Source organism: Lichenostomus cassidix, chromosome 6 (genome assembly GCF_008360975.1).
Source record: "Lichenostomus cassidix isolate B80296 chromosome 6, HeHo_3.0, whole genome shotgun sequence".
Classification (NCBI taxonomy): domain Eukaryota; kingdom Metazoa; phylum Chordata; class Aves; order Passeriformes; family Meliphagidae; genus Lichenostomus; species Lichenostomus cassidix.
In genome coordinates, this window is record NC_139487.1 from 19,313,683 (window position 1) to 19,338,590 (window position 24,908).

The window sequence follows — 24,908 nt, forward strand, 5'->3', positions numbered from 1 at the left end:
GCCCTAACCCAAATTTAATAACAACTCAAATCTTCATAAAAAGATTGTTATTTATTGTATCATTAATGTACACACATGCAGCACTATCCATCTGCAAAGCATGGTCTTGGTGGGACATGTGCTGTGGCAGCAGCCACAGGAGCTGTGTTGGTGAAAAAACCAACTGTTTATGAAACCACTGCACTCAGGGATTCTGTGGCAGAACATGAGTGCAGGAGGCTGCAGCATCACCCAGGGCCTCCTGTGGTGAGGTGGAGTTCTGGGAGGCTTTAGAGGTCTCTATTTTGTGCAGGTACCTGTGTTTGGACTGCCTTCCTGAAGGCCTGTGACAGGTGGGCCAATGTTTCTGCTGTTAATTTTGGTAAAGGAGATGTCAAGGAATAGCCAGGCTCAGGACACTGTGGAGAGTTGTTCCATGCTTTTCAGCGAGGGGTAGCACAGAGCTGGTAGGCAGGAGGCACATTGCCTGTGCCACTCAGTGTTGGGGTTATGTCGAGGTCCTGGGGGTTGACAACAGACTTCAAGGTAAAGTTCTGCAAGATGATGGCTATGAGTAAGAATATTTCCATTCGTGCCAAGGCCTCTCCAGGGCATATTCGTTTTCCTGAAAGTGAAAGCAGCAAATAGAACTCAACAAGTGTTTCTGAGTAGAGCAGAGGTTGTACAAAGCAGCTGTGTTGGACAGCTTTGTTTAGTACACGCAGCCCTAGCAGTGAGATGACTGTCAGAATTACTAAGGACATTTTCAAGAGAAGAATTTGTTGGCAAAAGACACTTGACAGGTGAAACGATGCTTGTGAAGGAAGAACAGGAGCAGGAGAAGACTTGACCCTGGAGGGAACATCACAGGAGTGAAGAGGAGAGAGAGCAGGGTGACCTAAAGCACAGGTGAGAAAGTGGAAGGTTGGGCCTATTGGTAGGTGAATGGTTGCATGTAGCCTAAGAGGAGCCTACTTAAAAGGTGCTGGGGAAAAGTGGAGCTACCACAAAAAGATTCCTTCAGGACAACTTGGGTGGTTGTGTGGGAATGGGTATTTTAGAAAGTGTCAGTGGATCCTATTCATGTCATTACATTGACAACTCCTAGTAGGAGACTGGAGAAGCCATCAGACCAGATGAAGATGGGAGATGCCACTGGAGATGGGAGTAGCAGGGAGGAGTTATGCAGAGAGCATTGAGCCTGAGGAAGCACCAGTGGGACTGTGTTGGAAGAGGCAGTGTGTGTTGCAGGGAAAGGCAGGGTGGTCAGCACAGGAGGAGGCTGGCAGAGAGAGTAGAAGAGCAAACCTGTGCTTTACCTGCTGAGAAAGGCATGAAGTAGTTGCTCTTCCTAAAGGTGCCATCCTTGTTCAAGAAATGTTCAGGGTTGAACTCATGTGGGTTTGGAAACTCTTTACTGTCATGGAGGACAGAACTGAGGATGGGGAAAATCGTGGTGCCCTGAAGTAAGAGAAGTAGAGCAGAACATGAAAGGCAGGCCAATCAGATCACTCAATCTGACTGCCTGCCAAGCTGAAATTGAGTTTCGCTCTATAACCCTACCAGTGCTTTTGGTTTCCTTTTGGGGACACTACTTTGGAAGAGGTAGCTTTAGGGCAACCCTACTGAATGGCAGAGCAGTGACAGTTGTTGGCTGCTCTTCCTGAATGCTCCCTCTCACCTCCAGAACATTTACATGCACCTTGCTCTGGTCATCAGGGGACATTCCACCTAATTGTTCTCTCTCTTGGTGTTTCACAATAATGACCTTGTAGACACACCATGTCCCTTCTTTTCTGTGAGCCCCAAATAGCAAAAGCACACGAGGCTGTGGAAATGAAGCTCACAAATTTTCCTGCTGTAATCCTCTTCCCCCTTTGTGACCAGCCATGGACAGGGCGTGGAGCAATCAGCAGCAATGACCCAAGAGGTCTCTGCTGGAAGCTGAGCAGTTCTCAGAGTCCTGCCTTGTGATTTTACAGACAGCTGGAAATCACATCACCAACAACCCATGTGCTGCTGTCTCCCAGCTGCCCACAGTCACCCAGAAGAGCAACAAGCCCTGCTGCAGCAGGCAAGGCTGAGGCATGGGCTGCTCTAGCCCACCAGCCTGCCTCTGGCAGTGGCCAGCAGAGCCTGCCTCAGGAAGTGTGCTAGAACAGAGCAAACGGGTTTGGTTTGTTCCATTGAATGCAAGCATACCCGACCACATTTTGTGGCTCTGGGTCTTTCTGTGCTCAATAACCAGCAGCTGACTTTGCTCCTGAGCATGTGCACAAGCTGTCTGGGATGGTGGTGAAGAGCTGCTCAACTTTGCTGCTTTTTGTGTGAGGAGTCACTGCTCTGGGTTTTTGTGAGCCCTATTGTGCTTCTGCAAATAGGTAAAGCTGCAGAGCAAGTGAACAAAGGTGTTGGTCTGAGCTCCTGTTCTAGTCTTGGCTCATGAAGCATCAACAAGGGAGTGCAAGTGAGCTACAGCTGCCTGAGGATAAAGTCCTCACTAAGGGCTGGATGAAAACAAGGTCAGGCCACAACAGTTATAACCTGTGGCTTGTAACTGACAGCCTAAGAACTGCTGAACTTGAGGCAGTTTGCCCACTAACCTTAGGAATGACATAGCCTCTGAAGCTGGTGTCTTTGGTCACAGTGTGAGGGAGAGCCAGAGGGACAAGAGAGATGAAGCGCTGGATTTCATGGACCACAGCGTCAGTGTAGGGCATCTTGGTCCGGTCAGCCACACAAGGTTTCCTTGATCGTCCTACTACCTGGTCAATCTCTTCTTGAACTTTCTCTGTTATGAGAGACACAAACCATCAAATGGGGAAGTCAATCCAAAACTGCACAAACAGATTGCTGTAAGCTGTTTACAGTTCATAGCAGGCAGGAGCATTGATGCTGGGTTAGATGTTGACTGGACCACATCTCCAGTGCTGCCCATACAAAGAAAATTCTCCTGTTGACTTGTCTAAATGGGATTACTGGGAGATAAAGATTTGGACACAGGTCCCACAAAGAAAGAGAATAAGAGAGAGAGAGAAATAGAGAGGAGGGGGAAATTTGGGAGAAGGGTATGGTGTTAAGAATGTTCTCAGTGTAGGGGAACAGCTAGAGAAGCAGAAGTCACAAACAGGTACCTTGTATCTTTGGGTATTTGAGAAGAAGCAGCAGCCCATATCGTATGGTGGTGCTTGTTGTCTCAGTTCCAGCAAGGAACAAGTCAAAGGCACTTGTTACCAGGTTCTTCAAGTGGAAACTGGAATTGGGATGGTCTTTCTCCTAAGGAAAAGGCATTGTTGTTTCTCTGGCTGAGCTGAGAAAAGTAGCCCTTTCTCAGGTCCTTCCAGGACTTCCTTTTCTCCTGGAGCTGTTACATTTTTCTGCTGAGGTGCAGCAGCCATCTGGGGCATTGCAATGCTACCTTGAGCAGTAAACTCAGTCCCAGAGCAACCTTCTTTTGAGCTGTGCACTGAATGGTACTCAGCTGCTTGTTTGCTGTGCCCACAGCTTTCCAGTGAAAGAACTGCAAGACCAGACTGGAAAAGCCTCTGTGCTTTGGTGAGAGCAGATGAAGCTCTCCCTCTCCAAGCAGCTGCAGGTATTGGTGGCTGGTGAGCATGCAGACCCAGAGCTATAAGCTCTAATACAGGCAACATCTGGGCTATTGTTGCTGTCTTCCCATTGCACAGCTGACTGGGAAGGCTTTGTCCCAATGGCTGTGCTGCTTAGGAGAGGGAAGGACTTGGCATAGGTAGTTTTGGGGATGAGCTGGAGCCATCTGTGTCCTTACCTCCTGCATTTTGCTGAGGAAACAGTCGATGAAATCCTGTGGGGAGTTGGGATCTAGAGAGGCTTCGTGCAACTTCACCTCCTCTGCTACAAAGGCTTTTAGAGCATCAAATTCAGCAAATATTTTGTTGTGTGGGCCAGGCAAGTAATCCAGGATATTTGAGAACATCTGGTAGAACTGGAAGGAAAGAAACAGGAAGGTCCCTATTATGAGATTTGGCCCATCCTTTGATATTAGCAAAAAGCCAGGGAAAGACACAACCCTGTCATCTGAGGAAAGCAGAATGACCGAGAGGCTGGGCAGTCTGACAGGGCTTGCTTAGTACCTATAGGAAGCTTAGAAGTGGAGAAGAATGGTGTCCCTGTCTATTGGGAAGCTGCACTTAGCTGGCAAAGCCAATTCCAGCTTTGGTGAAGGAGTTTCTTGCTCTTGAATGAAATCTCTTCTGGGCAGCAGAGCATTGATGGGGTCCTAATTAGAAGACTGAAATGGAACTGCATTGTGAAGGAGGCCTCTTGCTCCTGTGGGAGAATGTTGCCACTGTGAAATGCCTGCTGGAACATACCTGTCCCCAGCTGGAGTTCATCATCTCAAAGATGATGTTCATGTTGTTCATCAGAGCCAGGAACTTCTTATCTTTATAGTCATATCGTTTTCCAAAGACAATGGAGCATATGACATTGGAGACAGAACAGCTCAGCATGTGGGTTGGGTCAAAAGATTTTCCTGTGATTTCAGAAAAGTTAAAGACTATAAAAAAACCAGCAAAAAATGATGTATGTCTATTTATGGCTACTGTGGGTCACGTGTACTCTGGTTGTTAGTGGAAATATCAGGTCACAGTCTCTGAGTGATGTCTCTGTTGAGCAGCTAGCAGAGTAATGAATGCATCGGTTCTCAGTGGCAAGAAGGAATGACCTTTATTGTTTTGATTTCCTCACATATATAGAGTTCTCAAAAGTCACCCAGATTGGTCAGTCAGAAGCCTTCCCCCAGGCCTGATTGGCCAGGCCTGCACTGCCCAAGTTCTGGGACACTGTTCCAATAACATCCAAACTTTATCTTTATTTATAAAACACAAGAAAATTTCTCATGGGAAAAACCTGTGCTAGCCACAGAGTGACACAAAAGGTTCCTCCAAACACAACACAACATGATCACAAAATTATTTACAGATTTGTAATGAGGGGCAGCTGCTGCATGGACCAAATCTGTAGGAACTTCATTCCTTGCTAAAGGTGTGAATGCTCTCTTAATAGAGCCTACTTTTTTCAAACCTAATATATATTAAAAATGGACTGTACCCTTTGTTTTGTTGATCTCTTCCAGCAAGTAGTCAGATTCCTCCTGTATCCTCTCTTCAATGCTCCTCTTCCCCATTCCAAAGTTCCGCAGAGTGGTGAGGGAAAACCGCCGGACTTGTAACCAGGGCTCATTGTTGCTAAAAATAATCCCTGCAGAGGAAGAGGGAAGAGGGAAGACCTGGCTTGGGCATGCTGGGTGTGAGATGTACAGTGGCTCATGGTGACAATGAATCCTGTCCTTGGGGAGCATTGACACAGTAGAGTCACAGCATACTGTGGTTTGAATGCAATCTCTGGAGATTTTGTAGTCCAACTGCCTGCTTTTGACCTTCTCCACTACATACCAAACATCCTTGTGAATAATTTGTCACTCACCCACACACAATTTCCCTTGCTGCAGCTGGTGGCTGCTGCCCCTTGCCCTTTCCCTGCCCATCTTTGAGAACAATCTGGTTCCACTTCTCTGCTACCTCAACCCCTTTGCATGGTGGAAGTCAGCAGTTACAGCCCTCTCTGGCTTCCCCTCTCCAGGTGGGATGCACCCACCCCTTGCACTCTTCCCTCATGCGTGGCACACTCCAGCTCTAATCTGCTGAATGCATCCTCAGCCCTTCCCTTCTCCTCAGAAGGAGTTCAGCCAGCAAACATACCTAATCCATTGTTACCCCTGTCTCCTATTGGCATGTGTCCTCTGGCAGCAAACTCGTCTGCACGATCAACCAAGGCTTCTTTCACCACATCATGTCCATGCAACACCACCACAGGGTCAGAGCCCAGGTGCACTGTGAACACTGGTCCATACTCTTCACTGAGCTGTAAAAATGTGAGAGAGAACATGGCCATGGAGCAAATCAGTTATAAGAGTGGAAAAGTCTTCTTCCTGATTCTTCAAACTGCAGGCAGTTAGCCTCACACACAGGTAACATCAAGCTTTTCTCCTCTCATGACAAATGTGGGTGTGGAGATGGGTTCCAGTTATCAGGCCCTGAACAACATGGCAACAGCAAGGAGGGGCAGCCTCTGCAATCCCCATGGCTTTTCTGCTCCTATGGAATGGCAAGTCATGGATCTATAGCCACAAGTATTCCCCATGCACAGGTCCCACGCATTTCTCAGTGACAGCAGAAAGAGAGAAGAAGTGGCCTTACCTTCTCAAGGGTTTTGGCTAAATTACTTGGTTTCACCTGCATCAGGTTACCTAGAATGGGTAGGGGAGATGGTCCTGGGGGCATCTTCCCCTTTCCAGACCTTCCTTTCCATGCTGCAAAAGAGAGCAGGCAAGCAATGCAAACCAGGAGGACAACAGTGGCTGCTCCCAGGAGCTCCATTTGCTTCTGTGGCTCAGGAGGGAGTGACTCTGCATGCCAGAATCTGAGTTTATATACCAAAGGGCTATGTTGGCTCAAGAGCAGGTTTTTGGTTACGTGGCTGAGTAAATCAGTGTTACTAGTCAATCATTTTTCAGATTGCCCTGTGTTATGTAACTAAGACTTTTATTGGTATTAATTAGTCATTGAAGGTACACCTTATCTCAAACAACTGCAGACACCAACAGAGATTAAGAAATCTGTAATGTGCCTATAAAAACATTGTTTTGTCTCACCTAGAATAAATAGTTAAACATATCATGCTAGGGGCACAAAGCTAGGCGCTCAAAGAAATTCACTGTCACAAGAGCATCTTCCAAGTACTTCAGTACCATTTGGGTTTTCTGTTCTTCAGTACTGGTTGTGCAAGCCTTCGGTGGCATGAGCCATCCTTCATTGTTCCTGTAATGTTCCTGACATTATTAGCAGGGCTCTATCTGCAGGTGATTAGCCAAAGGACATAGAGATGTGTTTTCCTCAGTGCACAGCAACTGCCTCAGTCACTCTCCCTAGGGATTTCTGGCCTCACTGAAGAGGAAAGTATAACATGTCCATCTAGCAAGGGCAGAAAGGTCTGCAGAGTCGGCAACAGACAAGAGAGGTTGGTGGGTGAGATAAAATGAAGATGTAATAAAAGAGGATGAGACCTTGAGGCTCTGGTCTCTTCAAGGTGTACTAAAGGAGAAGAAACCAGTCAGAGAAGAGAAAAATCTGAAACTTGGGAGAGTCTCTTGGAAATGGCATCCCAAGCTGGGGCAGGGATGCACTTGTCCAAGGCTGGCTATGAGTTATTGCAACCTGGCAACAAGTCCTTACCCTTGCAATTCCCAAAGAAGCTCAGCCACTCTACTGCTGGAAGCTGGCATGTACAAGTTCTTGTGTTGTTGATGTCTGACTCCAGAATGAGAAACTGCTGCCCTGAAACTCCCCTAGGCACTCCAGGAGTCTGGTGTGTTGCAAGGCATTAAAAAAAGAGCTTGAGGCTTCCTGCCCAGGTTACTCTAGGGCCTTCGTACCCAACAGCAGTGGTGATGTTTGGTAGAAAGGAGCCTCAGGCTGCGCTCAGTTTATTCAGTCTGGCCTTATCCCTCTGTCTCTCCTGAGCTAAAGCACATTTGCAGGCAAAACTGATCAGAAGGTGTTGCAAGGATAGGGGATGTGGAACTTGGTGGGAATTAACAAGAGGCCTGGGTGAACTGAGTGTTTTGATTGGAGTGTGCTCTGTTTGCTGTACAGCAGTGTGTTAGTGTGAGTTTGCTTTCACTCAGAGGAGCTAGTGAGGGGCTCCATGGCTTGCAAGAGGTTCTCTACCTTCCCCACAGAAGGGAGTTCTAAGTCATCCTTGTTCTCTTGCACTGGTGCAGTAATTTTCCAGTTGTTCTTTTTAAATCTCATTTTAATTCTGAAAGAAATGAATTGCCAACAACTTTTGGCTAGAAGCTGATCAGCTGGCCAATTTCCTGCATCAGCTCAGATGTTGCCAGGGCAGTTCATGGTAGTTCATGTAGCTTTATGGACTTTCACCTGATGAAAGTAAAGTTCACAAGAGTTTGCACTGCCACTTCAAGTAGCTGCCAGCTACCAGTGTTCGTGACCTTGCCACCTTGTCTGCAAAGATCCCTTGTTCCCATGACCCTCATTGATCAGGCTAGTCACCCACAGAGATGTTTACTTCACCTGCCTTCATCCTCTGCATGTCCTTCCTCTCTGTTGGTGTCTTGGGTGCTACCTAATCTGATCTTACAGCCCAGTCACTGTAATGCATGAGAACTATCAAATGGGCAAGGAAGAGATTTGTGAGGAAGAGAGACTGCCTGTTTCATCTTAGCCAGGCTGCTTTTGACTTTCCATAACAACTTCTTTCAAACAAAGCATTTTATTTCCCTGAATTTCAGGCTCATTTGAAGTGCTTCCTATCCCTACATGATCCAGCACAGCTGTCCAGTGTCTATGTAGGAACTAGGGGAGAGCACTTCCCTGAAACTATTCTCAGCACCCCCATGGTTTTCACAGAGAATAATTCTTCAAGTCCATGTAGACATTTTTGCTGTCAGCATAAACTAAGTATTGATGGGTTAAAGGGTCATGAAAACTACTTCCTTATAGCTCCAAAGTAGCTTGCTAATTTTTACCCAATTTTCAGCAGGACATGCAGTCAAAGGGAGCATTCAGCAGTCTCTCGGTGATGGTGCTATTTGGGCATTCACAATGCTCAGCTTCTACAGAGATGAAGCCTCCCTCTCTGCCAAGTCCAAACATTTTCCCTGGGTGCCTCTCCACCGTTGCTGCCCTGTGCCCAGTCAGGCACTGTGGGGAGCACAGCTGCTTCATGAGTGCTGCTCAAACCTCAGCCACACAGGCAGCCTGTCAAGATCCATTTGCTTTGTCTCCTGTTGTGCAGAGCTGCTGACAAGGTCTTGTACTCTGTGGAACAGCCCTCCTGGTTGGTACATGAAATCAGCAGAGGCAGACGCAGCCACGTTCTTCAGCAGCTGTGGCATGCTGTGCAGCAAAGATGGGCTGTGGGCTGAGGTGGAACAGCAAGGTGCAAATGCCTCCCTCAGACTCAGCTGCTGCCCACCATGCCTGGGGTGAGGGTGGCTGAGGGCAGAAGTGTAAAGTCATTCACACTTCCATTGCATGAAGGCAGAAACGTGTATGGAAAGATGGACAATGAGGTGTTCACTCAGTGTGGCTGCCTGATGTGTGGCAGGGGAGAAGGCTCTCCATGAGTCCTTGCAGTTGCAGGCAGGCAGTGGCTGCTGGCAGGCAGAGTTTTCTCTGGGATCACGGAGGCTCCCCTTCCCTGTGTTTCAAGCCCATCTTAGGGACCCACCTGTCAGTTTTTGGGGGTTGGGGTCCCAGAGAGCACACTATCCTGCCACTTAGCAGCCAGGCCTGGACCAGTCCTGCAGCTATACCCACACAACCATGCTGCAAGCATGGCTGTAAGTCCAGAGCCAAGAGTGTTTATGGAGAATGAACACTGTTTAGGTGTGCAAAGCCTTCTGAGCTCTGTAATTTCCCACAGACTTTATGTGGAGGGCTATTTCTGTGCTTTTACATCAGCACCCTGTGCCTGGCATTTGAACCAGTATAATTTTTAAAAGCATAAAAGAGCATTGCCACTAAGCTTCTAGCATTCATACCATCTAATGAGCAATTAGAGCAGCAGTAGGGTCCATTGCAGAAAAAGCAGCCAGATCTCCTGCATGTCCCAGCCATGGGAAGAACTCAGGGTAAGCAAAAGTGTTTGAAGACACTCCATGGGCTCTGCAGTCTGAATAGAGACCCATCTCTTGCTCAACTCTTGCCTTTTGGTTTTCTTCCAAGAGTGCAAGCAGACTCTGCTGGGCTCAGGTGAGGGCAGTGGAAGGTGTTAAACTGCTGGGCTGGGTCCAGTGGACACCTCAGGCATTTCTGGTCCCAACTGGCTTCAAAATTTAAAAGGGCTAGGCTAAAGACAGCTGCTTTATGGGCCTTAGCAAGAGAGCAGGATGGGTGTTGTAGGGCATTCTAGAGCTCCCTCAGGTGCTGTGTTCTGTGTGTTTCTTGGTCTCCTGGCTCTGGTTGTGGGGTCACATGTCAATGTTTGTTCTGATCCTAACCTGCTGAGTTATGGCCAAGAAAACTTACAGCTCACCTTCCCTCTGGGCTGGGAAGGGAATGCTTCCTTTGTGCTGACTACCTGGGCTAAGGGAGGCAGAGTCAAGAGGCATTTTTAGGTCTATCTTTGCGCAAATATGCCCAAATGCAGAGGTGCATGGAATGAGAAGAAAGAAACAGGTTTTGATGTGAGATCTTGTTGAACTGCTTCTGTGCATCTTGTGTAATCAGGAGTCTGTTTATGTGACCCAGCAGTCAAGGATTTGGTGAAGTGCTGTGCCTGGAACTAGATGGTCTTGGCTGCTGGATTTTCTCATTGCAATTCTAGACCCTACTAGTGGCTAGAGCCCTCTTTCCTTCAGAAAGGTTGGATTGTAGTGGATCCCATCTGCAATGTGGGATGCTGAAGCTCCTGCTGCTGTCTCATCTCTCCCTAGGTACTGAAGGAAGGCATATGTTCTGCAGAATGAGTCTGACTGTGGGCTCTTGGTATTTGGGACTCCAGATGACTCCAGGAAAGTATTTTTCTCTTATGCTGGCTGTTATGTCTTTGAGTGGGTGAGTGACCTCAGGGATTCTGCTGGAACTGTAACTACTGCTGCTCTGGCTGCCTGACTCATGTAGCTTTCCTGTAGGATGGCAATTACCTTATAATGGTTGGGCTTGAAGGAACAGATGCTTTTGAGCTAAAGGTTCTTCATGAAGAGATGCTGCTCAGGTGCCCTGTGGACCTTCCTGGTAAATCACAAGCAGCTGTCATTATCTTGTGGTGATGAGTGCCATTCCTTTCAGATGGCTGTTCCTAATCAGCTATGTTTGGGGGCTAGGAAAGGAGACTTATTGCTCTGCAGAAATCTCCACGGAAAAGGGTTTGGACATGGGAGCTACCAACTTGCTGGCGACTTGTTCCTCTTTGCAGGGACAGCTGGTGAATATGTTCATTGTATCTCCCAGTCATAATTCTGGCTACAAGAGTTCCTGCAAGTTCAGGGATTGAACTGGAAACTAGATGCAATGATTTCCTTAAGTACCAAGGGTTGACCTAGAACACTTTATCTTGGCAGATGCTATGTAAGTCCAGTCTCTTGTACATGACTTCAGGCCTGTCTCTGTTCCAATGGAAATGCAGGTCCTTCCTGAGCAGGCTTCCATGCCACATCCAGGCCATGTGTTTGACCCTCATCGAACGCTAACTTCCCTTGATTCATATGTAGAATCACCAGGACAGCTTCCACCAGTGCCCTTCATGTCTGTGCCCCTGCTCCTGTGCTTTAGCTCTAAAGTCCTGCTGTTTTTCCAGCCCTGGATGCTCCAAGCAGTAGTGTCTGTTTGGCTCTTCCCAGCCAGGACAGGCTGCTGTGTGCCTCCCTGCCCATCAGCCAGGGAGACTGTGAAGTGCAAGGCTGCTGCTATGACCCCAGAGACAGGGTGAAGCCTTGCTACTTTGGTAACACAGGTAAGCCTGAGCAGCTGTGCTCCCTTCCTCCTGAGGTGCTGCAAAAAAGGATTCCTCACTTTCCTGGCAGAGCAGGGTTGGTGTATAGCACTCCTGCAGGTGGCTCAGGGCTATATCTTTGGCTGTCAAGAATAATGTGTCCCAGTGAGATGTCCAGCACTACCCAGTGTATTGCAACACACCCAGTTTTATGGCCAGAAATGGGGTTGTTGGAGTTAGTGGTACTTGTCTTGCCAAGCTTAGCACTTGTGTTGTGGATTCCTGCTCTTGGGTTTCTTCTGTCCCTGATGGTAGCTATGCTTCCTATTACACTCAGAGTGACTATCCTGTTGTGAAGACTCTGAGAGACCCTGTTTATGCAGAAGTCAAGATCCTTCAGAGAACAGACCCAGACCTGATTTTAGTTCTGCACCACTGCTGCAATCCCCACCAGGCAGCAATCCCCAGCAACAGTGGCAGTGGTCAGTTTTGGTGGATAGCTAAGTGATTTGTAAAATAGTTTGGGTCATGGTAATAACTTGCTCTTTCTTTACTGGTTACCTTTCCTCCTCAGGTGCCCTTATGCAGGAGATAACTATCAGTCATAGCTGATGCCTCTGACTTTTGCCTCAGGACTATAGTTCCTCTTTCATTACCAGCATTTCACGCAATACACATTCACCTTTGCGGACTCCACTTCCCAAGAGAAACTCTCTGTACTGGTAAGATCCTGTCCTGGCTGCCTAGCTTCATATTGAAGACAAGCAAAATGTGTGAGCAGTGAGAACCACTTCATAACTATGAGTCTCTTGGCCTCCTTGGGGCAGTGGGGCAAAGACTAGAAGAATCTCCCCCTGAAACAGAAGGTGAGAGCTTGATGCCAGAAACCTTCTTCTCTGAGGTGTATGTGGTAGAGGTAAGATACATCACTGGAGTGGTGTGACAGAAAATGTGACTACTAGATGGGTAGTAGTTTACTTTAACAAGTTCTAGCGTGTTTGGTGAATTAGCTTAGGGTGTGTGCTCTGGCTGTGCTAATCAACATTCTCTAAACTATGTTTCTTGGCCAAAAGGACTTGGAAATTACTTTGAGTACCTTTTGAAGCATCTGGGCTCTGAATGTCATTGAGCTTCTGCCATTAAGTCACATGAAATTCACCCTGCCTTGTAGTATTTGCTCAGTGCTCCTCGGATCAATTAATACTCAAAATAGGTGTCAGCTGTACCTAACAAGGTTCACAGTGTGGTGGTGCTCGGGCAGCAGTATCCCAGGTGTCAGGGAGAGGTGATGCTGTGGCAGATTTGACCGTTGTTTGAAGGTCTGTGGTGTAAAGGTTTCGAAGCTGCCTTGCAGCAGACAGCAGAGGGCTCCAAGGCTACAGCTGGGATGTGAAAGAAGCCAATAGGACCTTTTTGTCTTCCCCATTCTGTGGCGAGGTGCACTGCTATGGATTTACCTCTCCTCGTAGCAGCCCATGTGGTGCTGTGGCTTTGGATTTGTTGCTAAAACGGTGTTGAAAATATACAGCTGTTCTTGCTGTTTACTGAATAGAACTAGCAGAGCACCAAGATGTTCTCCCTGTTCTGCTGTCTCTAAACCCCAAGTGAATAGGCATGGGGTAGGCTAGCAGCTGGGAGACAGCGGAGCTGACTCAAATTGGCCAAAGGAATATTCCATGCTGCATGATTTTATGCTCAGCATTAAACACTGGGGAATTTCATCTTCCAAAGTAGCTGATGCTCCAACTAGCTGGGCACTGGTCTGCCTGTAGGAGCAGGGTAGGTGATTTGCCTTTACATAAGTTATGCTTTGGTTTTTTCTTCCCCCTCCACATTCCCTTATTTAACTGTCATTACCACACAGGGTTTCTTGCTTTTGCTCTTCCTATTCTTTCTCTGCCCTGCTGGGCAGACTAGAGGGAGTGAGGAAGGTGCTGTGTGGGTGTTTAGCTGCTGGCTGCGGTCAATGCACACAATCAGGGTATCACCAGTCTCCAGACACTGCCTGAGGGGTTTCAGGCTGTGTTGCATTTTTTCCTAGGTGTACTGCACTGCAGTGTTTCAGTGTGCCACAGGTCTGTGCAGGAGTCCTGCACCACCACTTGTCCTGCCAGAGCCAGTGAGTGTCCTGGCCTTCTGCTTCCCTATCCAAGGGGGCAGCAAGGGCCTAGTCTGCAAGCTGGGGAGGAGGGGACATGTAGACTATGGACTAATTCCCTTAAGCCATGGATAGCTTGATGAAGCATTTCCCGCTCCTTTGCACTGACTAAGGGCTCTTGTTCTTATGCCAAAAAGACAGAGGCCTTCGTAGGCTCTTAGCTCTGTGTGGACTCACATGGAAACTTCAGCCTTCAGAGCTTCTTGTGTGTTGTGAAGCTGACCTGGACAGAGGGTGCTGACCTTCAGGGCTACACATCTTCTTACCTCCAACCTTCACGTTGCTCTGTAGGGGGTAAAAGGAGTGCTGAGTGTCCTTTTCAGGCAGGTAATTCCCATGTCTCCAGCAAAGGCCCTGTGATTTTCCTTGAAGATGAGCTAAGACAGGACACAGCCAAGGATGGCCTTGCTAAGTGTGGCAGCACAGCTGGGGAAGGGGGACTGATCTAAGGCTTTTCTGCAGAAGGACTGAGGCCCTAAGGCATCCCTGTGCCTCACTTGGGAGCATTAATTGGGGTGTCTTTCCCCACAGCAGCAGGTGTAGCCCCCTGGTCTCTGGGCTTTGTTGCTGGGGCAACTGGGACAGCTCTGTGTGTGGTGCTTGTGGTTTCTATGCTGTGGCAAAGGAAGGTGTTGGCAACACATGAAATCAGTGGATTGCAATAAAGGGACTCTCAAACCCATTTGGTTGGTGGTACACCTTCCCGTGGAGACCCCAGCTGTAAGACTTTCTTTGCAAGGCAACAGTTATCCCCACGGCTGTGAAAGCTTTCCAGATGCTCTGAATGCATCTCACCCTGGAATTCTTCTGCTCTGGTTTTGGTGTTAACTGTCTGTCCTGGACAAACTGGAGTCCTTGTCAAGGCTTGGGCTGTAGATTGAAGCAGGAGTGATGCTGGGTGGTGTCAACATTTCTGTTACTGAATGTGGTGGCTTCCAAAAGTAGCAACCTTGGCTCCATTCAAACACTGAGCAGAAGTGCAGCCAAACTCACTCAAAGCAGATCCTGCAGCTACTTCTCCTCTGAGGATGCAGAGCAGGGATTTGGACTGTGCCAGGGAGCTAGGAAGTGCCACTTCTGCAGAGTCACTAGGTAAGTTAGGGCTGTGCTCATGTGGCAGGACTGGAAAGCAAGGATGCAAAAGCACTACACAATTTTACCTTCCTAATGATGCTGCACATGAACTCTCCTCTCTAGGCTTAGAAACAGAAAAAGATAGGTGGCATTTTTCTGGGGAAGAGAACATGGAAACATCATTCCAACTAGAAAAAAATTAAAGGGGCTAGGTTGTTTGAACTACAGGGGAAAAGAAAAAATCAAACTTTACCTGGAGAATAATCTTAAGGCTTCATGTGACACCAGGCAGTTAGGAGTCTTCAAAGCTCTTGGATTAAAGCTAATTTCTAAATTTTCAAATTTATTTTTTAATTAGGTGAGAAATAAAACTTGCCATTTTGAGCATCAGAAGCACTTCAATGTGGTGGTGTCAGCCCCAGCAGCTGGGCTGCATTGGTCTTAGCTTTCTGAGGAGGAAAACCATGCAGCAAAATTTTCCAGGCAGAAGAAGGGGGAAAGGGGCTCTGCACCTTGCTTCCTGCCAAGCTTGGAGAGGCTCTGGTGCTTGCAGTGACACTGAGATCTGCTGTGAGCTGGTGGGGCTGTCCTTGAGGGGAAGGAAAAATTGTTTCCCTTTTTTTCCCACAGGCTTGATTAGAAATTCCCTGTGTTAAGGCAGGAGAGGTGTTTTCATTGTACTGCTTTGGGGGCTTTAAAAGGGAAGATTAGCACTTACACACATATGGAAGCACAGAACTGATAAGAAACTTGCTTGAGGTAGCAGATATTGTTCTTTTTAATTAGGTTCTGCTGTGTGATTGGAAGGTGTTATGAACTGGTGGGATCTGCATTTTAATTCCTTCCCTATTCCAAGAAACTTCAGGGATCATCTTTTTATTTTTCTAGCAGAACTGCTCTTCCCTGCTACTTTCAAGATAACCAGTGATCTTAGTCTTGCATGCTTTCCAAATCGAACCAGAAGAAAAGACTCTTCCAAGTTGTGTGGTGGGAGGGTGAAGGAGATCACAGGCTGGAAAAATCCATCATTTGAAGATACGCCAAACAGCCTCCTGCTTTGGGGAGTGCCCCTGGCAACTAAATGACCTTGGTACAGGTGGAGTTCTGTCTGGGAAGACAGTGTAAACTCATAATGTACCTCAAGGGATGTCTGCGTGATTAGAGGGGCAATATAAACCACACATTTTGAGTGCACTAGGCAGGATTCTCCAGCACTGGTCTTAAGTAAGTGTGTGGGTAAGCCAAGACCTGAACACCTGTCTGCTATTGGAGCCTTCCTGTGCCTCCATGAGGGAGACAGAAATATTTGCTTAGAGAGCTTAGATGCCTGTGTGGATGCAGAAGGGGCTGTGAGAGTCAAGTCCCTGCTGCCCTTGCTTGGCTTACTGAACCATCCCAAAGTGGCAGGGAGCTCTGGGGGTGTAGCCTCTGGGAATTGTGTAGCTTCCCCTGCAGGGACTGTCCCTTTTGGTGCAGAGCTGGGTGTAGGAGGCTGGTATGGTGCTTAGTGTAGGGTACATGCTGAGTGGAGGTGGGTGAGCAAAGAACTGAACTGAATTCCCTGATCCAGTCTGAGGACTCTTCCGTGTTTAAGGCTTGCTACTTGGTCCTCAGCAGGAGGGGAGGGCATGAGCAGCAGTGGGATGAGAGTTGTTGTTGGGAAGCACTGGCACAGGGTAAAAGACAACATGGAGGTTTCCTCCTCTGGTGCATTGGCCCTGTGTTCACTGTGTCCTGTTCTCCAAAGCCACTGGGATGTTAGTGGCTCTCATGGCTCCTCTTATGCAATATTTCCTTCTGCAAAAAGAGTGTGTTTTCTTTCTACCTTCGCAAGTACACTTAGGGCTTAGGGGTTTTTTTTTTTTTAGAACTACTTTCTTTAGTTGGCTCTCACTGACTTTGCACCATTGCTTTCTTTTGAATTGCTGTGTGTGACTTCTTGTGTCAGCACCCTCTTTTGCTTAGTTCTTCAGTCAAGTTCAAATTGCTGTACACAGTGGCTCAGACACCTGCAGGTGAAGGGAAGCTGCTCTGTGCAGGAGGGTGCTGCTGGCTGGGAATGAAGGAGCTGAGGAAAAGCAGCCCTGAGGCAAGCAGGAACTGTCATTTGAGGCTGTTTTGTAGTGCTGATACTGAATGCAGATTTTCAGCGAGAAACCCTAGTGCTGAGCATCAGCACCCTTTGTCCCCAGTGCCTTCATTGTTTCTTCTTGGGAGTGCTGTGTGTGCAGCCTGTCTGTGGAAGCAAAGCCCAGCAATAGCCCCTAACACAGGGCTGCTCAAAATTAACACATATGTTTTGCCATTTCTGAACTTTCCAAAGGCTCTCCTCACCCTCTGGATCTTTGAAAGCACTACAAGCTTCCAAAGAACAAAGCAGCTTCTTAGCCAAAGCTAAAGAAGTTCTTTAAAAGCTTGGAGGCAGCAATTCCTTTCTTGATTAGCTATGCTCACCTGGCACCCTAAAGCTGTGGCAGATGTTATCCTACAGGGCAGGTGCTCATTATTGAAAAATTTGGAAATCATCATCATAATTGTGAAGTTTCAATTAAATTTCTTATGCCTGTCTTACAAAGGGTCCTGGAGTGGAGACCTATACAGTATATTATGAATTATGAATACATTTATTTCTGAAAATACATGAATAAATTTTGTATGCTGTAATATATTATCACTCTTTTTTATCTTTATTTAAAAAAAATCCAGAACACTCGAAAACCTTATAAAAAGAGCAGAGGTGGTTGTAGAGAATACCATTTCAGGATGCTATGTCTGAAAGAAAGGAGCAGCCCAAGAGCTGGTTGCAGTCTCCAATGTTCAGGTTACTGATCTCCTTGCTGCAGCCTGCAAAAAGCAGGAATGCATTCTTTTCATTTGGCAGAAAGTCCCCAGGCTACAGGATGCCCTTTCCCTCCAGCACCGTGAGGTGAGCCTTCCAGGCTGGTACTGTGCTGTGACTGCTCTGCAGCTCCTTGCAAGCAGCAGCAGTGAGCACAGTGGATGACAAAGGCAGGGTCCTTGCCCAGGAGGGACAGCCCTTCCCCTAGGGAACAGGCCACAGGTGCTGCAGATCTACTCTGCAGCGCAAGAGCAGATGTGGGCACTGCCCCAACCCAAATTTAATAACAACTCAAATCTTCATAAAAAGATTTTTATTTATTGGTTTATTAACGTACACACATGCAGCACTATCCATCTGCAAAGCATGGTCTTGGTGGGACATGTGCTGTGGGAGCAGCCACAGGAGCTGTGTTGGTGAAAAAACCAACTGTTTATGAAACCACTGCACTCAGTGATTCTATGGCAGAACATGAGTGCAGGAGGCTGCAGCATCACCCACGGCCTCCTGTGGTGAGGTGGAGTTCTGGGAGGCTTTAGAGGTCTCTACTTTGTGCATGTACCTGTGTTTGGACTGCCTTCCTGAAGGCCTGTGACAGGTGGGCCAAGGTAGCTGCTGTTGATTTTGGTAAAGGAGAGGTAAAGGAATAGCCAGGCTCAGGACACTGTGGAGAGTTGTTCCATGCTTTTCAGCGAGGGGTAGCACAGAGCTGGTAGGCAGGAGGCACATTGCCTGTGCCACTCAGTGTTGGGGTTATGTCGAGCTCCTGGGGGTTGACAACAGACTTCAAGGTAAAGTTCTGCAAGATGATGGCTAAGAGTAAGAATATCTCCATTCGTGCCAAGCCCTCTCCAGGGCATATTCGTTTTCCTGAAAGTGAAAGCAGCAAATAGAACTCAACAAGTGTTTCTGAGTAGAGCAGAGGTTGTACAAAGCAGCTGTGTTGGACAGCTTTGTTTAGTACACGCAGCCCTAGCAGTAAGATGACTGTCAGAATTACTAAGGACATTTTCAAGAGAAGAATTTGTTGGCAAAAGACACTTGGCAGTTTGGATGGGTGTGTGAAGGAAGAACAGAAGAAGGCATAACCCTGGAGGGAACATCACAGGAGTGAAGAGGAGAGAGAGCAGGGTGACCTAAAGCACAGGTGAGAAAGTGGAAGGTTGAATTTGTTGGTAGGTGAATGGTTGCATGTAGCCTAAGAGGAGCCTACTTAAAAGGTGCTGGGGAAAAGTGGAGCTACCACAAAAAGATTCCTTCAGGACAACTTGGGTGGTTGTGTGGGAATGGGTATTTTAGAAAGTGTCAGTGGATCCTATTCATGTCATTACATTGACAACTCCTAGTAGGAGACTGGAGAAGCTATCAGACCTGATGAAGATGGGAGATGCCACTGGAGATGGGAGTAGCAGGGAGGAGTTATGCAGAGAGCAGAGACCCCGAGGAAGCACCAGTGGGACCGTGGTAGAAGAGGCTATGTGTGTGGCAGAGAAAGGCAGGCTGGTCAGCACAGGAGGAAGGTGGCAGAGAGAGAAAAAGAGCAAATCTGTGCTTTACCTGCTGAGAAGGGCATGAAGAAGTCACTCTTCCTAAAGGTGCCATCCTTGTTCAAGAAATGTTCAGGTTTAAACTCATGTGGGTTTGGAAACTCTTTACTGTCATGGAGGACAGAACTGAGCATGGGGTAAATTGTGGTGCCCTGAGGTAGCAAAAGAAAGGCAGGCAAATTAGATCACTCAATCTGACTGCCTGCCAAGCTGAAATTGAGTTTCGCTCTATAACCCTACCAGTGCTTTTGGTTTCCTTTTGGGGACACTACTTTGGAAGAGGTAGCTTTAGGGCAACCCTACTGAATGGCAGAGCAGTGACAGTTGTTGGCTGCTCTTCCTGAATGCTCCCTCTCACATCCAGAACATTTATCCTCACCTTACACTGGTCATCAGGACACACCCCACTTAATTCTTCTCTCTCTTGGTGTTTCACAATAATGACCTTGTAGACACACCATGTCCCTTCTTTTCTGTGAGCCCCAAATAGCAAAGGCATGCAAGATTGTGGAAATGAAGCTCAATTCCCCTCTCCTGACAAATTTTTCCTGCTGTAATCCTCTTCTTTCCCCTTTGTGACCAACCATGGACAGGGGGTGGAGCAATCAGCAGCAATGACCCAAGAGGTCTCTGCTGGAAGCTGAGCAGTTCTCAGAGTCCTGCCTTGTGATTTTACACAGACAGCTGGAAATCACATCACCAACAGCCCATGTGCTGCTGTCTCCCAGCTGCCCACAGTCACCCAGAAGAGCAACAAGCCCTGCTGCAGCAGGCAAGGCTGAGGCATGGGCTGCTCTAGCCCACCAGCCTGCCTCTGGCAGTGGCCAGCAGAGCCTGCCTCAGGAAGTGTGCTAGAACAGAGCAAATGGGTTTGGTTTGTTCCATTGAATGCAAGCATACCCGACCACATTTTGTGGCTCTGGGTCTTTCTGTGCTCAATAACCAGCAGCTGACTTTGCTCCTGAGCATGTGCACAAGCTGTCCAGGATGGTGGTGAAGAGCTGCTCAACTTTGCTGCTTTTTGTGTGAGGAGTCACTGGGTTTTTGTGAGCCCTATTGTGCTTCTGCAAATAGGTAAAGCTGCAGAGCAAGGGAACAAAGGTGTTGGTCTGAGCTCCTGTTCTAGTCTTGGCCCATGGAGCATCAACAAGGGAGTGCAAATGAGCTACAGCTGCCTGAGGATAAAATCCTCACAAAGGGCTGGATGAAAACAAGGTCAGGCCACAACAGTTATAACCTGTGGCTTGTAACTGACAGCCTAAGAACTGCTGAACTTGAGGCAGTTTGCCCACTAACCTTAGGAATGACATAGCCTCTGAAGCTGGTGTCTTTGGTCACAGTGTGAGGGAGAGCCAGAGGGATAAGAGAGATGAAGCGCTGGATTTCATGGACCACAGCATCAGTGTAGGGCATCTTGGTCCGGTCAGCCACACAAGGTTTCCTTGATCGTCCTACTACCTGGTCAATCTCTTCTTGAACTTTCTCTGTTATGAGAGACACAAACCATCAAATGGGGAAATCAACCCAAATCTACCCAAAAAGATTGCCCTAACCCATTTACAGCTTACAGAGGGCAGGAGCACTGATGTTGGTTCTGATGTTGACTAGAACACATCTCCAGTGCTGCCCATACATAGAAAATTCTCCTGTTGACTTGTCTAAATTGGATGACTGGGAGATAAAGATGTGGACACAGTCACATCCCACAGCGAGAGAGAATGAGATAAAGGGGGAGAGAGAGGAGGGGGAAATTTGGGAGAAAGAGTATGGTCTTAGGCATGTTCCCAATCTAGGGGAACAGCTAGAGAGGACGGGGTCACAAACTGGTACCTTGTATCTTTGGGTATTTGAGGAGAAGCAGCAGCCCATATCGTATGGTGGTGCTCGTTGTCTCAGTTCCAGCAGTGAACAAGTCAAGAGCACTTGTTACCAGGTTCTTCAAGTGGAAACTGGAATTGGGACGATCTTTCTCCTAAGGAAAGGGAGTTGTTGTTTCTCTGGCTGAGCTGAGAAAAGTAGCCCTTTCTCAGGTCCTTCCAGGACTTCCTTTTCTCCTGGAGCTGTTACATTTTTCTTCTGAGGTGCAGCAGCCATCTGGGGCATTGCAATGCTACCTTGAGCAGTAAACTCAGTCCCAGAACAACCTTCTTTTGAGCTGTGCACTGAATGGTACTCAGCTGCTTGTTTGCTGTGCCCACAGCTTTTCCAGTCTGCAAGACCAGACTGGAAAAGCCTCTGTGCTTTGGTGAGAGCAGATGAAGCTCTCCCTCTCCAAGCAGCTGCAGGTAGTGGTGGCTGGTGAGTACGCAGACCCAGAGCTATAAGCTCTAATACAGGCAACATCTGGGCTATTGTTGCTGTCTTCCCATTGCACAGCTGACTGGGAAGGCTTTGTTCCAATGGCTGTGCTCCTTAGGAGAGGGAAGGACTCAGCATAGGTATGTTTAGGGATGAGCTGGAGCCATCTGTGTCCTTACCTCCTGCATTTTGCTGAGGAAACAGTCGATGAAATCCTGTGGGGAGTTGGGATCTAGGGAGGCTTCGTGCAATTTCACCTCCTCTGCTACAAAGGCTTTTAGAGCATCAAATTCAGCAAATATTTTGTTGTGTGGGCCAGGCAAGTAATCCAGGATATTTGGAAACATCTGGTAGAGCTGGAAGGAAGGAAAGAGGAAGGTCCCTATTATGATATTTGGTCCATCCTCTGATATTAGCAAAAAGCCAGGGGAAGACACAACCCTGTCTGCTCAGACATGCACTAATACGGAGAGGCTGGGCAGTCTGACAGGGCTTGCTTAGTACCTATAGGAAGCTTAGAAGTGGAGAAGAAGCGTATCCTGGACTATTGGGAAGCTGCACTTAGCTGGCAAAGCCAATTTTAGCTTTGGTGAAGGAGTTTCTTGCTCTTGAATGAAATCTCTTCTGGGCAGCAGAGCATTGATGGGGTCCTAATTAGAAGACTGAAATGGAACTGCATTGGGAGGGAGGCTTCCTGCTCCTGTGGGAGAATGCTGCCACTGTGAAATGCCTGCTGGAATGTACCTGACCGCAGCGGGAGCTTGTCATCTCAAAGATGTTGTATATGTTTTTCAGCAGGGCCAGGAACGTCTTGTCTTTATAATCATATCGTTTTCCAAAGACAATGGAGCATATGACATTGGAGACAGAACAGCTCAGCATGTAGGTTGGGTCAAAGGGTGTTCCTGTGATTTCAGAAAAGTTAAAAGCTATAAAAAAACTGCAAAAAATGATGTGCGTCTACCTATGGCTACTGTGGGTAATGTAAACTCTGGTTGTTAGTGGAAATATCAGGTCACAGTCTCTGACACACACAGATGGGTCCTCCAAATACAACACAACATGATCACAAAATTATTTACAGATTTGTAATGAGTGGCAGCTGCTGCATAGACCAAATCTGTAGGAACTTCATTCCCTTCTAAAGATGTGAGCGCTCTCTTAATAGAGCCTACTTTTTTCAAACCTAAGATATATTAAAAATGGACTGTACCCTTTGTTTTGTTGATCTCTTCCAGCAAGTAGTCAGATTCCTCCTGTATCCTCTCTTCAATGCTCCTCTTCCCCATTCCAAAGTTCCGCAGAGTGGTGAGAGCAAACCGCCGGACTTGTAACCAGGGCTCATTGTTGCTAAAAATAATCCCTGCAGAGGAAGAGGGAAGACCTGGCTTGGGCGTGCTGGGTGTGAGATGTACAGTGGCTCATGGTGACAATGAATCCTGTCCTTGGGGAGCATTGACACAGTAGAGTCACAGCATACTGTGGTTTGTATGCAATCTCTGGGTGTCCTGGAGTCCAACTGCCTGCTTTTGGCCTTCTCCACTACATACCAAACATCCTTGTGAATAATTTGTCACTCACCCACACACAATTTCCCTTGCTGCAGCTGGTGGCTGCTGCCCCTTGCCCTTTCCCTGCCCATCTTTGAGAACAATCTGGTTCCACTTCTCTGCTACCTCACCCCCTTTGCATGGTGGAAGTCAGCAGTTACAGCCCTCTCTGGCTTCCCCTCTCCAGGTGGGATGCACCCACCCCTTGCACTCTTCCCTCATGCGTGGCACACTCCAGCTCTACTCTGCTGAATGCATCCTCAGCCCTTCCCTTCTCCTCAGAAGGAGTTCAGCCAGCAAACATACCTAATCCCTTGTTAGCCCTGTCTCCTACTGGGATGTGTCCTCTGGTAGCAAATTCATCTGCACGATCAACCAAGGCTTCTTTCACCACATCATGTCCATGCAACACCACCACAGGGTCAGAGCCCAGGTGCACTGTGAACACTGGTCCATACTCTTCACTGAGCTGTAAAAATGTGAGAGAGAACATGGCCATGGAGCAAATCAGTTATAAGAGTGGAAAAGCCTTCTTCCTGATTCTTCCCACTGCAGGCAGTTAGCCTCACACACAGGTAACATCAAGCTTTGCTCCTCTCATGACAAATGTGGGTGTGGAGATGGGTTCCAGTTATCTGGCCCTGAACAACATGGCAACAGCAAGGAGGGGCAGCCTCTGCAATCCCCATGGCTTTTCTGCTCCTATGGAATGGCAAGTCACGGATCTATAGCCACAGGTTTTCCCCATGCACAGGTCCCACACATTTCTCAGTGACAGCAGAAAGAGAGAAGTGGCCTTACCTTCTCAAGGGTTTTGGTCAAGTTACTTGGTTTCACCTGCATCAGGTTACCTAGAATGGGTAGGGGAGATGGTCCTGGGGGCATCTTCCCCTTTCCAGACCTTCCTTTCCATGCTGCAAAAGAGAGCAGGCAAGCAATGCAAACCAGGAGGACAACAGTGGCTGCTCCCAGGAGCTCCATTTGCTTCTGTGGCTCAGGAGGGAGTGACTCTGCATGCCAGAATCTGAGTTTATATACCAAAGGGCTATGTTGGCTCAAGAGCAGGTTTTTGGTTACGTGGCTGAGTAAATCAGTGTTACTAGTCAATCATTTTTCAGATTGCCCTCTGTTACGTAACTTAGACTTTAATTGGTACTAATTAGTCATTGAAGACACACCTTATCTCAAACAACTGCAGACGCCAACAGAGATTTAGAAATCTTTAATGTGCTCATAAGACTTGTTCTGTTTCACCTAGAATTAATAGTTAAAGAAATCATGCTAGGGGCACACTCTCCTGCTGAGGCACTCACAGGAAATCACTGTCAGAAGAGCATCTTCCAAGTACTTCAGTGCAATTTGGGTTTTCTGTTCTTCAGTACTGATTTTGCAAGCCTTCTGTGGCATGAGCCACCCTTCATTGTTCTGAAATCTTCCTGACATTATTAGCAGAGTTTACACAGCAGATGATATGCCAAAGGACATAGAGATGTGTTTTCCTCAGTGCACAGCAACTGCCTCATTCTCTCTCCCTAGGGATTTCTGGTCTGACTGGGGAGGAAAGTATAAACTATCCATCTATCGAGTGCAGAATGCTCTCCAGATGTGGCAACAGACAAGAAAGGACTTGGTGGGTGAGATAAAACAAGGACGTAATAAAAGAGGATGAGACCTTGAGACTCTTACTCTTCAAGGCGTCCTTGAGGAGAAAAAGAGAAAAAGAGTCAGAGAAGAGAAAAATCCAGAACTTGAGGGAGTCTGTGGGGAATGGCTTCTGTCATGGTTTGACCCTGGGCAGATGCCAGGCATCTATGTCATCTGCTCTCTCTGCTCTCCCCTGCCACAGCTGTGCAGAATAGGGAAGAAAAGCTAACACACACACAGGACTCATGACGTGAGATAAGGTCTCAGTGGGAGGACACACTAAGAAGGGGAAGAACAGGCTGAAAACTTAAAGTTGCAAG

At 47.6% G+C, this 24,908-nt stretch overlaps 3 protein-coding genes across 3 annotated transcripts; 1 reads left to right on the plus strand and 2 right to left on the minus strand.

The window, feature by feature from the left end:
• Nucleotides 1–32: 32 nt before the first annotated feature.
• Nucleotides 33–6,433, minus strand: LOC146435420 (cytochrome P450 2C19-like). Its single transcript, XM_085065464.1, has 9 exons — nt 6,219–6,433; nt 5,721–5,883; nt 5,071–5,220; nt 4,332–4,492; nt 3,767–3,943; nt 3,114–3,255; nt 2,583–2,770; nt 1,299–1,440; nt 33–604 (listed from the first exon to the last, which is right to left on the minus strand). The coding sequence occupies exons 1-9, from the start codon at nt 6,396–6,398 to the stop codon at nt 423–425; spliced, it is 1,485 nt and encodes a 494-aa protein (XP_084921590.1). The 5' UTR covers nt 6,399–6,433; the 3' UTR covers nt 33–422.
• A 3,494-nt stretch (nt 6,434–9,927) lies between these two features.
• On the plus strand, nt 9,928–14,301 carry LOC146435421 (zona pellucida sperm-binding protein 4-like). Its single transcript, XM_085064524.1, is given in 10 exon segments — nt 9,928–10,144; nt 10,494–10,601; nt 10,679–10,781; nt 11,344–11,665; nt 11,794–11,917; nt 11,920–11,979; nt 12,054–12,210; nt 13,520–13,597; nt 13,928–14,050; nt 14,174–14,301. Coding segments are annotated over 10 exon segments (1,413 nt in total). The 5' UTR covers nt 9,928–9,934.
• A 3,546-nt stretch (nt 14,302–17,847) lies between these two features.
• LOC146435422 (cytochrome P450 2C19-like) lies at nt 17,848–23,960 on the minus strand. The gene is made up of 9 exons (XM_085065462.1): nt 23,746–23,960; nt 23,251–23,413; nt 22,608–22,757; nt 22,139–22,299; nt 21,574–21,750; nt 20,927–21,068; nt 20,393–20,580; nt 19,107–19,248; nt 17,848–18,419 (listed from the first exon to the last, which is right to left on the minus strand). The coding sequence occupies exons 1-9, from the start codon at nt 23,923–23,925 to the stop codon at nt 18,238–18,240; spliced, it is 1,485 nt and encodes a 494-aa protein (XP_084921588.1). The 5' UTR covers nt 23,926–23,960; the 3' UTR covers nt 17,848–18,237.
• Between the last annotated feature and the right edge of the window lie 948 nt (nt 23,961–24,908).

Bases quoted from the DNA above. Each gene is read 5' to 3' on its own strand.
- LOC146435420 (XM_085065464.1), bottom strand. From the start codon at position 6,398: ATGGAGCTCCTGGGAGCAGCCACTGTTGTCCTCCTGGTTTGCATTGCT. The intron at 2,771-3,113 runs GTACCTGTTTGT...CTCTCATAACAG, and splicing joins CAAATACCCAAAGATACAAG to AGAAAGTTCAAGAAGAGATT. The intron at 1,441-2,582 runs GTTAGTGGGCAA...CTCTTACTTCAG, and splicing joins GAGGCTATGTCATTCCTAAG to GGCACCACGATTTTCCCCAT.
- LOC146435422 (XM_085065462.1), bottom strand. From the start codon at position 23,925: ATGGAGCTCCTGGGAGCAGCCACTGTTGTCCTCCTGGTTTGCATTGCT. The intron at 21,751-22,138 runs GTACATTCCAGC...CCTTCCTTCCAG, and splicing joins CAAGCTCCCGCTGCGGTCAG to CTCTACCAGATGTTTCCAAA. The intron at 20,581-20,926 runs GTACCAGTTTGT...CTCTCATAACAG, and splicing joins CAAATACCCAAAGATACAAG to AGAAAGTTCAAGAAGAGATT.